This window comes from Haplochromis burtoni, unplaced genomic scaffold, assembly GCF_018398535.1.
Source record: "Haplochromis burtoni strain Fernald_Lab_line unplaced genomic scaffold, NCSU_Asbu1 Contig_78, whole genome shotgun sequence".
Lineage (NCBI taxonomy): Eukaryota > Metazoa > Chordata > Actinopteri > Cichliformes > Cichlidae > Haplochromis > Haplochromis burtoni.
In genome coordinates, this window is record NW_024582439.1 from 1,542,144 (window position 1) to 1,558,384 (window position 16,241).

The 16,241-nt window shown below is 39.4% G+C and overlaps 1 protein-coding gene across 12 annotated transcripts in view; it reads right to left on the reverse strand.

Moving 5' to 3' along the window:
• The window catches only part of LOC102301726 (protein tyrosine phosphatase receptor type M), a 161,003-nt gene that overhangs the window by 45,671 nt on the left and 99,091 nt on the right, over window positions 1-16,241 (reverse strand). For 8 of the 12 annotated variants that reach the window (XM_014334331.2, XM_005924621.3, XM_014334330.2 and 5 more), the window contains exons 12-16: window positions 11,432-11,705; window positions 8,535-8,571; window positions 7,713-7,787; window positions 6,139-6,274; window positions 4,866-4,895 (exon numbers count right to left, since the gene is read on the reverse strand). In XM_014334331.2, coding sequence (XP_014189817.1) covers window positions 4,866-4,895; window positions 6,139-6,274; window positions 7,713-7,787; window positions 8,535-8,571; window positions 11,432-11,705 — 552 coding nt within the window. The remainder of the gene's footprint in view (window positions 1-4,865; window positions 4,896-6,138; window positions 6,275-7,712; window positions 7,788-8,534; window positions 8,572-11,431; window positions 11,706-16,241) is intronic. The other 4 variants (XM_014334334.2, XM_014334332.2, XM_014334333.2 and 1 more) reach the window with 1 other exon arrangement.

Genomic DNA, 16,241 nt, shown 5'->3' on the forward strand with positions numbered 1-16,241 from the left:
ATTCTTAATCTCAATGGTTTCATTCAAGGCTATCCAGACATCATAGAAAAAAAAAAAAAAAAAAAAAAAAAAAAAGGGTATATTAAAAATATTCACTAACTAAATATAACTGATTAGCCATAATACCTGAACCAAATAGCTCATTACCATTGCATATATAAAAGTACACATCCAAACATTTCATAACTCTATTCCTTGATATGAATGGCCCTTTTCATCAGGAGACCCTTAATATGAATGAACATGGCAAACAGTTCAAGGTGTTTACTTCTCAAGATTAAGTATTTGAGAGATGTGCTGGAAAAAGTCCGACTGATGGGACTTTGAAATGTCACATAATGCTTAAAAACACTATTATTTGCATAATGCCCGTCTAGATGCTGGGTGGTGCGCCCTAAACAAAGCTAATAAGCAGCTGTCTAAAAGTGTGCCACTTTTATTTACTAGCTCAAGCCACTCTGCTAGCGCTAAAATGTCCCAGTCACAAGCAAGCCACTCCGACTATAGTGGATTCGTTTTATTTTTAAAGGCACTCTCCAGAAAACAATAGCAAAATTGTTATTGTTAGCCTGTGCTATTTTCTGAACTCCTGCTTAACTGAATTGCAGCAAACATCTAAACGTCACAGCCAGTGCTCTTGCCTACATTTTGCTAAGGTATGGTAAGGTGAAACAAAGGGGATACAAACATTACTGAGCAGGTGGTTTTAATGTTGTAGCTGAAAAGCGTATATAGCCCATCCATCTATCCAGCCACTTATCCATCTCACCTGTCACTGGTTGAAATATACCAGTTTATCAAAAAATTTGTTTGAATTTTCAAAAAAAACCACCAGTTTTTAATAGGCAAACTACATTCACACCATTTCCAAAACCTATAGTGGCCATTTTTTACTATGCTGGATGAACAGATGTTTTGTGACTCGGCGTTTTATAATGTATCTATCATTTAAACTCCATCATTCCATGCTTGACATCTTTTCGGCCTGCTCGAGGTGCTCTTCCTCATCAACATGCAGAGCTTGTAGGTGCAAAACTCTGCAAGGCTTGTACCAATTAATGTGATTCTTGCTACATGTTCGACTTGTAAGGTTTAATGAAGGTGTTTGCCCTGAGCACATTGTGTTATACATTGTACATTTAGCAGGCCTCCTATTCTGACATCGAGTGCAGTGGGGGTGACTATGAAAAATGAGATTTATGAAGAATTGGGACAATGATTTATACGTCTCCATATGCGTCTTTCCCATTTTGCTGTATGAAGAAATCCATATAGTTATTACAGTTTAACAAACTACCAACTATTTAGAGCTTACTCTCTCGTTCGTAAATACAATGTTGCGAGACAGATTGGTATTTTGGCAGGGAAAGTGGCGTGCAGGTTGCTTTATTATTTACCAACAATAAACAGTCACTATGCATCTATTATCATTGATAGATTAACATATTATCAGTATTTTTGTTGTTGGAGCTGTGCCGTTTGGTGCAGACTGTGTTGTAGAACTGAGGGGAATTACAGTTGGATACAATATTTAATCAAATTTTAAACTATAAAATCTGTCATAAAATAATTGCAGCAACATTAAAAAAATAATATAAATGCTTTATGCAAACAAAACTAAAGGGCAGGCTGTGCAGCTTGTGAGGTGGATTTTGAAATTTAAGCGCCAACACAGTATTTGATGTCATATTTAGTTAAAGATCATCATTGGTTTGGCACATTAAACTGATATATTGTAATATATTTGTATAGTAACACAGATAAAACTTATATCTTTCCTTTTTAATTATTTAAAAACAGTCATTTGCTTTTTTCTTCGATGAAGAAGTGTAAAGAGACACGTTAAGTTTCACATGTTACATGCTCAGTGTAACAACACCCAACCACCCTCATTGCACCACGCCAATTGATCTCAACTGTCCCCACCAGCAGCAGCCACAGCGGCCGGTATGACCACTTGATTAAAGAACGGTCATATATTTGATCACACATGTAACCGCATTGCTAATGAGCACTGTGATTGATGTGCTGCGTGTTAGCCCTCCCAGCCACCTCTGGCAATATACCTAAAGTGCATATTTTGGCGAGTGCAGTACGTGCTCATGCCTTTAAAAGACTTTGATGAATGCATGAGAGCATTAATGGTTTTCATCAATTGTAGAGGTGTTGCAAGCTCATAGCAGACAGACGAATTTCAGAGACTGCTCAAGTGGAGGTTGTCTAAAAATGCAGTCTTTTATTAAGTTGACAATAGAAACCTTGGAAATATTGAGCATATGAGTTATATTTGTTTGTTAGCTGGGCTTAGACTGCTTGAGGCGTATAAAGCCTCCCTACACAACACCTCAGCAGTGAGATGCAACCTTTCAGCTTTCACATAACTCCAGGAAAAAAATAAATAATTAAGAGTTCTTCCCAATTAGCTGACATGAATATGCACTTCCCTCATGGGAAATGCTTTGTTCCATTCTAGCTTCGCTGACATATGACACGAAAGATATACACAGGAGGGGGGCAGACTGGGAGCCGTACTATCGATTCAAATATTTTCCATTTTAAATACCAGCTACTCATTGCCCACAGCTGCATCACACACATCACATAGTAAAGGCCTAGTGTTTAAAATCCTTATGCATTTAACTGATGACCTATTATAACTTTCGATAACATATGTTAACAAAAAACTAAAAAGTTAGTCAAATCATTAATTTTTTTGTCATGTGAATATTACTTTCTGAATGTGTATTATATTCTTTAGCAACTGAAGAATAAATATGCATTCTGTAAGAAAATGTTTGCAGCGTTGTAAATGTTTCATTGTAGCAGTTGTGCAGAGGTGAAGTACTTGTTACAATGAACCTGCGAAAGAGTTAAAATATGGGAAAAAAAAAAGTATACCCGTCTTTCTTTCTCTCTGTATCTATATTAAAAAACTTTTTCCTCTAGTGTTATGTATGCCTATATTGCAGCATATACAGCACATTTTCTCAAGGGGACCATTAATCCTTCTTTACTAGCCTCATATCATGTTGTTATCTTGACACTTTTAGAGGGGAGTCACAACATTTGGCATCCCACTATCACCTCACTGCCACAGAAATCAACACTAAGGGAAAAAAAATGCCTATTTGAAGGGATTTTCCAAAAGCTTTTAACATGGGCTGTCTTCTAAACACATCCAGTAAACTGGTGGAATGTGTTAATTTAAGTGACCTGGAACCTGCCAATCAGAGCAAACACAATAAAGTGCATCACTATGAAACCACGATCACCAAAATTTGCTAATAAATCCTAAATTTTGATGTAAAATGATTAATTGAAGCATTTCAATGAATCATTGTACATGCTTCTGTTGTATGCTTCTTGAAGAACTGCATTGACATTTTTTTTTGGCAAGAAATCGGCTGTTTTGATAAAATTCTCCTCCTTTTAAAAATGTGCATCAAACCAAGAGAAGAACACGTGTAAGTAACAATAAAATACCAAGAATACAAAACTGCTATTTTGATGATTTCACAGCAACCAATATTTTCTTGCTTAGCTTTGGCCGATGTGTGCGCTCAGCTTTGAAGGCACTACTCTTCTAAGTCATTGGGGCTTTCCATTCTAGACAGCTGTGATCTAAAATGAGTGACACTCGGAGTATTCAGGGTTGTATTATCTCCAGGTGTATTCTGAGATTTTCTTTGATGCGAGGCAGCCTCCATTCTCTTCTCTGATCACAGTCATCTCAAGACAGATTAGTCGGCATCCATCACAAAGACTACAGAGGGAGCCTATGAGCTACAGCAGGGAAAGCAGAGCTGCAGAATAAGCTTCTTTACCATTCAGCAGTGTGATGTGGAATCATCTGTTACATTAAGAGCGCATAAAGGCGCGCTTCAGTTATTGTTTTGTGATGTTGGAGACATTGAAATAGAATAGAGAGATATTCTATGATCACATCAGCTTGTTTTGTAGTGATGCAAGCATCTTGTTAGCTAAAGACACAACTCCACCATCACCATAGAATCAATGGGATGGTTGTGCAAAATAAATAAAAAAATCTAAAAACCATGCTGAATTTAAAAAAAAAAAAAAAAAAGGGGGAGAAAAAGCATGAGAAATTTGAGATGATTTGATGAAAGTGTGACAGGATGGTGTGGGGGGTAAAGAATACTACAAATTATCACATGCACATGGAGCCAAATCGATAAAGTCAACATGTTAGCGATGTTCAAAATTTGTGGGTAATTAAACTACAAGTGTGGTTAATCAGGCTCAGAGTTATCAATTGCATCTGAAGAGTATATAAAAGTTTAGAAAAAGTGAAATATTTGGACTAGCTCATTGAAGTTCTGGGCACAATTGAAGTGTAGATGCAAAAGAAAAAGAAATCTAGCTTTGACAAGTCAACAGAGACGAAATCATTTGAGGCAAATGAAAAATTCACACTCAATAAAAAAAAAAAAAAAAAAAAGCAGTGGTGCTGGATTGATTTTTTTTTTCTTCTCTTTCACAAGATGAGTTCGGCAGCAGTACAATCATTAAGGCAGTTAAGTTCATCATCATTTGATAAACAAACTCCTTATAAATCTGGCAGAAACTACGTCTGCAATAACATCTCTGTGGCAGGTTTATTTTGTGGGGGTGTAGGCGCGTCTTTCTTCTTTTCATCAGAAGTTGAGCCAATGTGACATACATTGTGATCTGCTCATCGTGTGGAGATGCATTGGAGTGGCGTCCTCCGTTCCTCCAGCAGAGATTACAGTTGGGCCTCTGTAATAGCTCTGGGCAGGAGGAGGATGACATGGCTCTTTGCATGCATGGGAAACAGTGTGTGGGTGAGAAGCATGGCACTAACATTACACAAAGTGGTTACTTACAGGTAGTAAGTGTAGGAGTGATAGGTTCTTCTGCCGAGTGGGGTGGTGGTAGGATTTAAGCAGTGGAGGAGGGGAGGGGATGGAATGAAAAGGAAAGAAAAAGTAAAAATATATTAATGTTTGAAAAAAGAGAAGAAATGAACAAAATCAGATATGGTGGCATACGTGGAGGTAAACTAGTGATCGTGAGGGCAAAGGTGATCGCTTGGAGTCATGTCATGCTTTGGTAAGGGGTCTCAGTACAGTACCAAAACCCCCTTTTATGAACACATAATTTGATACACCTATAAAAAAAATTACCATATGTGACCTCCAAGGTTGAAACTTAATGAGACGTTTGAATGTCTAAACACAACTCTGATTCCCTGTTGATAACGGTAAATTACACAAAATTCAACCAATGAAGTCATCTCCATCTCCGGTTTGATTAAGGCTAATTGAAAACAATTCCATTACTGTGTGCCGATTTTCACACCCACCCACTGATTGCTGTGCTACGCAGAAAGGCCCTGCTGTATGAAGAATCTTATATTACCGTCAAAAATAAACATGAAACACAGCGATTATATCAGTGCATAACTATGTCTTCCCACTCAGCTACATCTACTTGATCTAATGTGCTGACCTTTAGACTTGAATTCGAGACATGCAATTTCATATCAAAAGGACAAATTATATGCAACGCACAATAAGTTTTACTTGGGAATGAAGAAATCTCTGCAGAAACTGGCACTGTATTATTTTAAGCCTCGCCGTGGACAAAAGGGGGTTGATATTTGCTGAGCTTTAGCTCCCCTGATTGCTGGGATATGTACAGAAGACCTCTCTCCAGTATTGGGTCCGGGGCTAATGTAAACTTAGCCTTCAGTTATACGGCCATCCTCTTTGCTTCTGAGCCTTTCATCATATTTTCTTTCTTATCTCCTTCACGCCTCTCTCCGTACCACGGCACTCAAAAACATATTTCTTTCCCATCCCAGTGTCACTGAGGCGCTGCACATTTGTTTGAGGGTGCCGTGGAAACGGATTAATTTTTCATGGCACACTGTATCTCATGGCTGTAAACAGCCTTAATGGGGCGTATCAACATAATCAAATTAATTATTTACTACGACACTGACAATGCTACTGTTTGAGGGAAAAATATACAAACTGATAAAACTGAAACTACTTATTTGTTGGTGCTCTGCAAGTAAGTTCAGCCACTTCCACAAATCTGAAATAGTCATTCAAAAACTAAAAGGGGGGAGGGGAACGGAAAAAAAAAGCTTACCTTTTCTTCATGAGCAGCACCACTCCTAAGAAGATGATGACAAAGAGGAGGATACCGGCGATGACCCCTGCGATCTTTACGGTGTGGTCAGTTTGCTTCTCGGGCTCCACTGCGTCAGGCTTATGAGTGGCTGCTCCTGAAAAACACAGTGATGGATAAGAGTCAAACAAATGGAGCACAGATTCGAGCACATCTCGTGACCATTTTATGTTGTGCCACATTAAGCCAATAACCAAGTACTAATCTATATATTCAGTATATCTTCTCACTGATTTGACAGTGTGGAATCAGTGCACCAATATTCCAAGGACCATAAATATGAGTACAAACAAAGACTAATGCTAATCCTAACAGCAAGTGACTCCCTATTGTCCTAAAGACCACCTCTAGCTCTGCCCTTAGTGGACATCAGCGCTCTGTGGATCAAGCTGCACTGAGAGAGATAAGTGCATACCATCTTTACCCTTGGTTAATCACATTTGAGGCAAATGGTTGCTGGGCTGTAGAAAAATGTAAGACGCAGGGCGGGAAAGATAATGCCCAAAAAGATAAAAATGACTGAAATAACAAAAACATTAAATATTAGCCTGAAAGGAGATAGCCAACAACGAGAGGCACAAAGAGAGAGGAAGATGTGGGAGAAAACAGCTTGTTTTTAACAGCATCTGTTCCTTGAGAAGTGATAAGAAGCACTCAGAAGGCAATGCTGCCAGAATCACAACTGTCCACCTCAACAACACCATTATTCCTTGTCACCAGAGGTAAATTTAGAATGACAAATTGTTATGTCAAATATCTTAGAGTGAGCTTCCTTCTCTCTCCAGAATTGCCATTTTCTCTTCCTATCAAAAAGTTAAATATCCATCCCGGGCCGGCTGTGACATATTGTTCTTCCTCTGGTGTGTCGTTATCAACAGCCATCAAGTGCCTTTATTTAAAAATATACAATTTTAAGGCCCGGGCTGTGGAGGATTTCAAGACGGGTGACATCATCATGTCTGGATTGATGGAGCTGATTTTGTCCCAATATACCGTTAGAGGCTAATCTCGCCGTCAGTGACAAATCCTCGATAGAGCCGCGGGGGCTGTGCGTCACCCTACCGCAACTCTGTGCTGTCAGTGAACTTGGGCGATTTGTGCACCAACAAGTAAAAAACTGAGCAGAATTTAAATAGTTTCACTTGAGCTTCCTTTTGTGTGTTTGCAGTTGTCACAGCTGCAACAACCAGCACCGACTCTCCCTTAATCTCCCAGAAATAATGAGAAATATTCATGAAAGGGGATTAACTCCTGTCAAAAATCTCCCAACATTGACACATCAAATGACAATCGCACCTCAAACGGGCCTTTAATGTCCAGTAATTCTGAGGAGATGAAGGTAGAAGGCAACGTCGTCAAGTCTTTGATTTAATCATAATGACTTTATGCAAATTGTAAGACGATAAACAAAAAAATGCACACATGCAACATTCCACTTGTTGCCCCCCCCCCTCCTGTTGAGGGAATCATGAGTGCCCCCACCCATGAATTCAAATCCAGAGCGCTACTACCAAGCTGTGGAGAGAATAACGGACCTGTTAGTTGGTTGTCACCGGGCGCTGGGACGATGCGGATGTACGGGGTTGTGAGCTGAGTCACGAGTATGGCGGCTGTGTATAGTCAGTGGATCCAGGAGGGCATGCAGTAAAAAGAGACAAAGAAAGAGAAACAGGCCACACTGAACACAAGTCCCATCATCATGCAACACCTCCAAGAAAGACACTAAATAGCAGTAACAGCAGGGATTTTTTTAGTTTGTTCCTCCAAGTCTGCAGAAGCAATAATTTCACAAAGGTTAATATCTGTAATATCTTTATGAGTCTAATGTAGGGTACTAAAGCATATTTCTACAGGTGATAAAATTCCACAGCCCATGAACTCTTTGGCTTTTGCCTATTGAGCCATGTAGATGGAGACATCTGGAACTCCACCAAGAAATCTATAGCAGGGCTGCATGCAAACTACACAATATAAGAGACTGTCAGGGCGTGTGACAGGACCTCCCACGGCCCACAGCAGAGTGTGACTACGGCTCCCTCTGGCCTTATCAATTCTGCTCCCAGATCAATGGTGCTTAGACTTCATCACCCCTAATGTGTGGAGCAGGACGTTGAGGCAGCATAGCTAAGTACCTACAGACCTCCGTGGGCACACAGGCTGCCTCCAAGTCACGGAAAACACGCTTCAATCGATAAATTGACACAATTTTGTCTCATCTCACACTTTTGTTGTCATTTAGAAAGAAAGAAAAAAAAAAACACACGTTAATTCTGTTAGTTCCCAGAATTCAAATGCAAGAGACGTTAGGAAGTACATGTCGTAAACATCTCTATTCACACAAACCGATCTAGTCCTACCTTTAGTGGCAACTCGCACACAGTCGATTTTGGTTTCCTGTACCAAGAGATAAATAAAAAGGAGGAAAAGAGATGGGGAAATAGGTTATTATGAGATGCACACACAAAGACAGACTTACAGCAGCAACAACACCTATGTAAGAACCCATAGTTACAACAAAACAGCAAGGCCAGTTCCATGCTGTCCCCTATCATCTGTTGAGCTCAATGACTGTGACACAAAACGCAGTTAAGCGAGAGGGCCCACAGCACAGATTAGTGGTGCTGAGCTGCTGATTTGTCAGCCAACAGCGATCTGTCGGCAGCTTGGGGCTCAAGGTGGTCAGCCACTGTGGAGAAACCAGAGCCCTGTGACAAGCGACACCAACCCAGCATGCAGAGCTCCAAAAATGACACGTCAGGGAGACTTTCTGAATATGTAATGAAGTTCCAGCTCTGACAACAGCCTTCAACAACATTAAAAAAAAGAAAAAGAAATTGAAAACACTGCTCTCGCTGTTGGCAGTGAAATTTGTTGTCAACAATATTCTGGTTTACAAGAAAAGGGACATGAGACGAACAGGGAGGCAATGAGTAATACAGCACAAAAGACATGAGTGCTGTGTCCCTGTGTTGTCCCGGCCAAACTGTCCAATGAGCAATGAACCCACATGGGAGGGAGGCCATGAGAGGCATAATAAGGAGAAGAAAGAAAGATGTGATCCTGTGTGCATGTGCATTCCCATTACTGTGGCTTTTAAGCCGTCAGATGGTTATTTCATTAAAGGCAACATTGCAAGTCACATTTGATTTTTATTTGAACAGAAGGCTGAAAAAATTCTAGGTATGGATGGCGCACACCTTCTCTAAGTGCTAATTTTGTTTAAAAGGCCCAAACAAATCATACCAAAATCATCAGACATTAATAAAAGGCTTCTAGGACCATCTATTGACAGTGAAGGCTTAATAAAAGAGAGTGCATTTGCCCACTGTGAATCAAAACATTGAATGTAAAAATGATGTCAGAGATGTCTCCATTACGGAGACAGAGCTCTATGCTGTATCAACACAGACGCTTTCATTTTGTTTGTTCAAAGAAGAGCGCCGTCAGACAATACATCCGACTCACTGATTCACCCTGGAAGGTTTCAGACTGCCAGTGCTTTACTCTCAAGAACAAACTTTCTAACTGGATTCAGCCCAGGCTCACATGCTATTTGTATTGCCTCCTTAAAGACACGCTGGTGTTTCTCAAGGAGACTGTTTATGGTGATTCTCATTCAGGACCACAATCGGCAAGGCTCTTGAAGTTGCCATTGAGCTGTCTGCTGCGGCTCCATCGAGGGAGAGCCCTGCCAAATGCCACTTGATGACAGAGGCTGCGACCTGTACGATTGGTAGCCCCTATTGTTGTTCCCTGTCTCTCACACTTAACTGCCACTGGGACAACTGCCGCTCTTAAATGCTGTTGATCAAAGGGTTGTCTGGTATTTGGCATAGAGCTCCATAGCAAAAGGCAGGAGAAGAGGGCCACAGGAATGGAGGGAGAGAGCAGCATGTCACGACACAGAGCTCCGCATTCCAAGCCCGACCCTGCTGCGGACCATTAAGACTGCACAAAGTGTCGTTAGTAAACTCACAAGAGTACTGCAGCACCTATCAGAAGCTGTGTGAAATCGCAAGGTTGCCATGCATGTGCTTGCCAACGTGAGCAGTTACTATGCTTAGTACCTTAATTCCTTTGAATCACCTAGGCAGTGATCGTTATATTGTCTTTAGCGTTTAGTTGTGTTTGTGCGTCCTTTAAGCGTATTGTGCGTGCACTGAGACAAGGCAGGGCACTGCGTCGCATAAAGGCTTCAATGGAGAAAGAATTTCACAAGTTCGAATTTTTATTTCATTTCAGTCATTCTTTGGTCGTAGGAGGTAGTAAAAGTATTCAGTACTCAAGCAGCATAGCTTCAACTTGCAAATCCATCTGAATACCTCTCACTTCACCTTCCACCTTTACTTCAAAGCATTCAGGAAAACCTATGGTGGTAGCTAAAAATGAGAGAAATGCAAAAGTCCCATTCTAAGCCAGTGTTTGGTTTGCTTGTTCTGAACTACTGTGGAAATATGGCAACATCATAGCCCATAGATCCTACTGTAGATACACAATATAGGCCAATATTGAGCTACACCCTCTTAATCTCTGAATTCAGGTGCTTTCAGTCCCATTGGCACAGTGGTATAGAATCAAGTATCTAGCCACGCAGTCTGTCTTTACATACATTTCTCAAGGAATGGGTCATTTCAAATTTAATTCAGACCCTTTTGCAGCAAGTCCATTTATTATATTTTTCCCTCCAAGATATTTTACCACCAGCTTTAAATTTTAAAGTAAAAGTGTTAAAGAAAGAACCTCAACAACTTAACAACCCTACAAAGAGGGAGACCGTGTAAAATTACAGAGGGATTACACAGCGCTGAGGAGGATAGTAAGTAAAAGTTGCCAGTGCTCCATAGACTCAGTAACTGCAAAGGTCCAAATATTAACATCAGCACAAAAATTGTGTTAACGGACCTTCATGTTTCTTCAGGTTTGTATGGCTGAGAAACTCTTGTGACACTTTTTTCATAAAGTGTATGATTGACTAATTTTAGGTTAACAAAAACAGTAATTTTTAGGTAACTACTGTATACACTATTGAAAACTAATATTTGATTAATTCTCATCCCAACCTTAAAGTAGTAATACCACGATGTAAAAATCTAGTTGCTGTTGGTAAGATGGAAATACACAAACACAGGCACGTTATTGTCGTCATTACAGGACTTGATTACGTTTAACTGCCAGTCAAGTTCAATTTAGAGCCAGGGTTTAGCTATAGTGCAGAAAATGCTGTATAAAATAATAAGAAATGACAGCCACCCACCCCATTGGCTGTGCTGACCGCCTGGTAATATATACTGTAGCTCTTCTGTGGCAACAGAGGGGCATTCCAGTACCCATTGTAGGTCTTGTTGTCCCCCACAGTAAAGGGCTGGGGCGAATGGATGCCAGCAGCGGGGAACTGAGCAGTGAAGTAGTACTGTGAATTAAGAAGCGTGGCGTTCTGGAAGTGAATGGGAACTGGGTAGCAGCGCAAAATTTCTGCCGTCCCTCGTGCTCTGCGTGGACGTTCCTCCTCCACCACCACCTGGTACACACTGAAAATGCAGGACAAACAAAATTAACATACTCCACTGGGCCAAGCAGGCTCTTGTAGAATTCAACTGGCAATACAGACAGTTTTCTGCTTTGCCAGTTTGCTTTATAAAGTGTAAAAATTGTCTCTTTATGAAAGCCACAAACATGCATGCTGCAAAGCTCCAAATCTCAGAGCGAACAGAGTCTCCAGAAATTACTCATTACTCATTTAGACAAGAAATAAGAGATTTATGTAATGCAAACTAAGTTCTTATCCTCTCTAACTTTAATTATATAACAAGTCATTTAAATAGAACTTCTGTTGGATTAAAACTAATATACATTGGTTTTGCAATGTCTGTCAGATATGTGTACATTCCCTTTTACTTAAATGCATTAATAACACTTTATAATGTCACACTATTAAGCATTAAGGTATCAGTAAGTTACAGTATTAGCAAGGACTTAGTTCATATAACATTAGTCCTCCTTAATATGCCATTTATGAATACATACATAGATATATTACTATAAATATGATTATGACTATGATTATCATTACAATTATTATTAATTAGTGATGTAGTGTAAAACTAGTGAGCACAACATGCATTTACATGTGGGCAATCAGCTATACACTGTGTAACAATACCATTAATGTTATTTAATAAATTACAAATGCATTAAAGCATATTTACAACTAATTGATTGTCTGCCCGCTGTGTAAAGGCTACAGCAATAAATAACTTGTTTTTCTCGACTAAATAAGAACTCCATTTATATAAATCCCTTCTTAAAAGTGAAGTCAACATAAAAGACTGAAAAATACCGGCCAATAGAAATGAGCGGTGGCACGGGACATTTATTTGCCTTTTCATTATTCAGCAAATGAAAAGGTTAACGGCTCTTTCCATTTCCTCTCCATCCAAGTCTTGTGTTTAGCTAGATCAAAACTGCAGCCCTCTGTGACTCTGACAGGGATGACATTGTCTCTGAGCCGGCCACTTAGCCTGAGGGGGAGACTGACTGTCTTATAGACGTTCATGTTAGTATGCATCGCGCATCTGAAGTGGACCTCCTGTTAAATCCATTGAGTCGCTGAGTGACAAAGAGTCTGTTTACAGCTGCCACGCAGAATAACCAGCCATGATTGGGAACTAGTGATCCATTTGCAAAAGAGCTAAAGAACCAACAACGCATTATCACGGACGATGGAGCAAAGTTTGTGTGCTCTATGAATGAAGGATTTCAGAAATGAATGAAATATGGTGGAGCTCTAGTTTTGCGGAGCTGGTTTAAGAGCTTTTATTCGCAACTGCATCGTGTTTATAAATACATAAATAAATCGTTTGCCTATTGTTTAAACAGGACCACGAGTCCCACACTGTTTTCTAGAGTTTGTGGGGTTTTTTCCTTACTGTACATGCTCTCCTGCAAGGACCATCATACAGGCAATTCAACACATGCGTTATTCCACTGAAGGCTGGTGATGAAAGCTATGACTGAAGACTGCAATGCAGAAAACAATGGATGCAAACACTTAACAATTCACACAGAGAATCTAGAAATCACTGTAAACGAGGACAGAGTATACGCACAGTATGTTGGTGCAAGAACTAAGAGCCCATTTTATACCTAAAGACATGTAAACTATATCCATATGATGTGTTTATATCTGGTAGCACAAATCTTCCTTGCCTTCTTCATTTTACCTGCTTTGTCTGCCATCTGACTTCATTTAGAATTTAATTAGACTATTTTGAAGTCAACATTTGCAGTGCTTGAAAGGCATTCATTGCCCCCTCTATACTGGAAGTCTAGGAATCCCACTGTGTAAAACCACTGATCAGTTATCCAAGGTTACCATGAGAAAGTAGCAACACTGTAGATAGAGTGAACTTGATATGCAGCTTTATTTGAGTCGCTGAACAGGACTTCATTAGCATTTGTATAGTGTCAGTGCGTTTCAGAACCCTTTTAATGCATCTGAAATAATAGGGCTATGTTTTAATGTATGTGTTACTATCTAATTAGCAGTTAGTGTTATGCAAGGCACTGCAGTCTTTGGATACAGCTTTCTAACCAAGCATAAACTTACAATACTAGATGAAATATTAATTGATTAGAATTTGAGATAAGAAAATGATAAATTACTAATCTGCCTTTTTTAAAAAGAGTTTCTAACTGAAAAGGCTATATGAAAAATACAATCATCCTGAAGCCTTCATAACCATCTAACAGTGAATTCAATTTATCTATTCAGTTGCATTGTGCCATAACAAATATTAGTGCCTACCGAGGTGTAAAGCTTTGGTGACCCTGAACATGTTCCTTAGCCTAGATTATTACAACAAGTGGAAAGAAATATCTTTTAAAGAAAAATAGCTGCACTGTTGTGGTTGTACTCTTAAGCTGTGCAGTTGCAGTACAAACAGCCCTGGAGATGATCAATTGTTCCCCGCGGTTGGTACTGGATGATTAAGTATCCCCTTTGTGTGTACAGCATGTGCTCTTTAACCCTATAGTTTATCATAAGATGCTTGCTGTGTCATTAGAAAATCCCCCTCTGCTCTTAGTGGGTGTGTCCCAATTCCTTGGAGCTCTCCTATTTAGCACTGGGTTGGGAGGTGATGAAATATTTAATCCTGCTGAGAGTCTGCAGGAGAAATCAGGCTTTAATTACTGTCCCCTATTGAGAGCAGAGGTCAAAGGGCAGGTGGAGACGGTACACGGGAGCCACTTAAGTAGTTGCAGAACAGCAGAGAAATAAATGATTAGACTTCATGGAAGCCTCAGCCAGAACACTGTCGATTTGATTTGAACTATAATAGGACAATGCAGTTTTAAATATAATTAATTTAATCTCTAATTATCTCTGCTGTCAGTCACATTACTCATCAAGTAAGAGGGATAACTATCTGTTTTTAAAGACATAACCCATGAAGGACTGCACGTCTGCATATTTCCTTTGGAGAAATAAAACACATTATATACTCACAGTAAATATTTGCTGTAGCATGTACACTGATTCTCAGCTTGCTCATATTAGTACTTTATATTCCAAATCAATCTGCAGACAGTGAAACAAAAAACTAGCGCTGGCTCTCCCTGGGTGGCTCCTTATGATATGATGATGCAGCTGCGCTACGACTTAATGACAGGCACAGTATGAATAGAACTGGTTTCCTTTCCTCAGGCAAAATACCAAGTGCCAAAGGCTATGAGGTTCCAAGGGTAAAAACTCTTGTAATGTGGAAATCCAATTCACTGCTTCTTCTCCACAGAATATTTACAGCACCAAGAAACCGAAATCTAGCGCACAATACATTTGCAATTTAATAAAACAGTTTTGTTCTTCTCTGTAACTGATGGAGACAATAAAACCTCCTTTACTGGTTTTACTTAAAAGAGTGTCAGTGCTAAACTGCTCTCCTGCTATAAAATATTTAAAGTAGAACACTTACTATACCATTTTCACTGCAACGGCTTAAATGCAAAACTGACTCGTGAGTTTAATGGTGGCAAAAATACACGTTGTTCTAAAAACCTTTTTTCTGTAATTAGTGCAAGCATGTAAATATGCCCTTGAGCAGCTGACACCTTGTGACCTCATGCTGAGTTCACAATTTACATCATGAATCATTTTGACAGACCAGAGTGATTTAGTCATTTCCTTGATTTAGTATGACATGAATGAGCACCGAAAAAACTACAACAGATGAACAACTATGGCTCTGGTAGCAAGAACAAAAATCCTTTGTAGCTCATGTCTCTCTTGATATGATACCAATCGGGGGAATTGAAAGAAACTTGCATTCACATTGATGATAGAAGGGGCCTTCAAATCATTTACTAAAGTATAAGCACTTAAAGCAAAATGCCCAAGTACTCCAAGTACTTTAAAAAAAAAAAAAAAAAAAAGGGGGGGGTATAATATTAATATATGCTCATTTTGAATGCTTAATCAACATATTAAAGGATACGTCTGCTTCTCTTTGTACTTGATCAACTAAAATCCCAAAGTGAAAGGAAAGAGTATGAAAGCTACAAGTAGTCAATGTTGCAGTACTGCAATTTTATCATATTAACTTACAGTACTGTGCAAAATTTAGGGCCAGCCTTCTTTTCTCCACTTTTTTCCCAGACAAATGAGAAATGGGTGCAATGACTTATTGGTACAGGTGCAAGCATAAATGGAATTACAGTATAGGCAAAGGACAAAAGTTTGTCTAATCCTAACAAACTTGAAAGTCAATTTTTGGTATGACCATCTTTATTCTTCTACACGGCCTGGATTTTCAAAGGCAAGCTTTCCTGTCATTTCTTCAAGTAGTCCTTCAGGCTTCTTGAAGGACAGTTGAAATGTTTCTTTGGATGTTGGCTGCCTTTTGTTGCGTTCTCTGTCAAGATGATTCCACACTGCTTCAATACTGTTGAGATCCATGCTCTGTGTGTCTTTCTATCAAGGTATGCTTTTACTGCATTGAAATTGTGTTTGGGATCATTGCCAGCTGAAATATCAAGGCTTTGCTAATCAGTGGATTTCCAGATGGTAT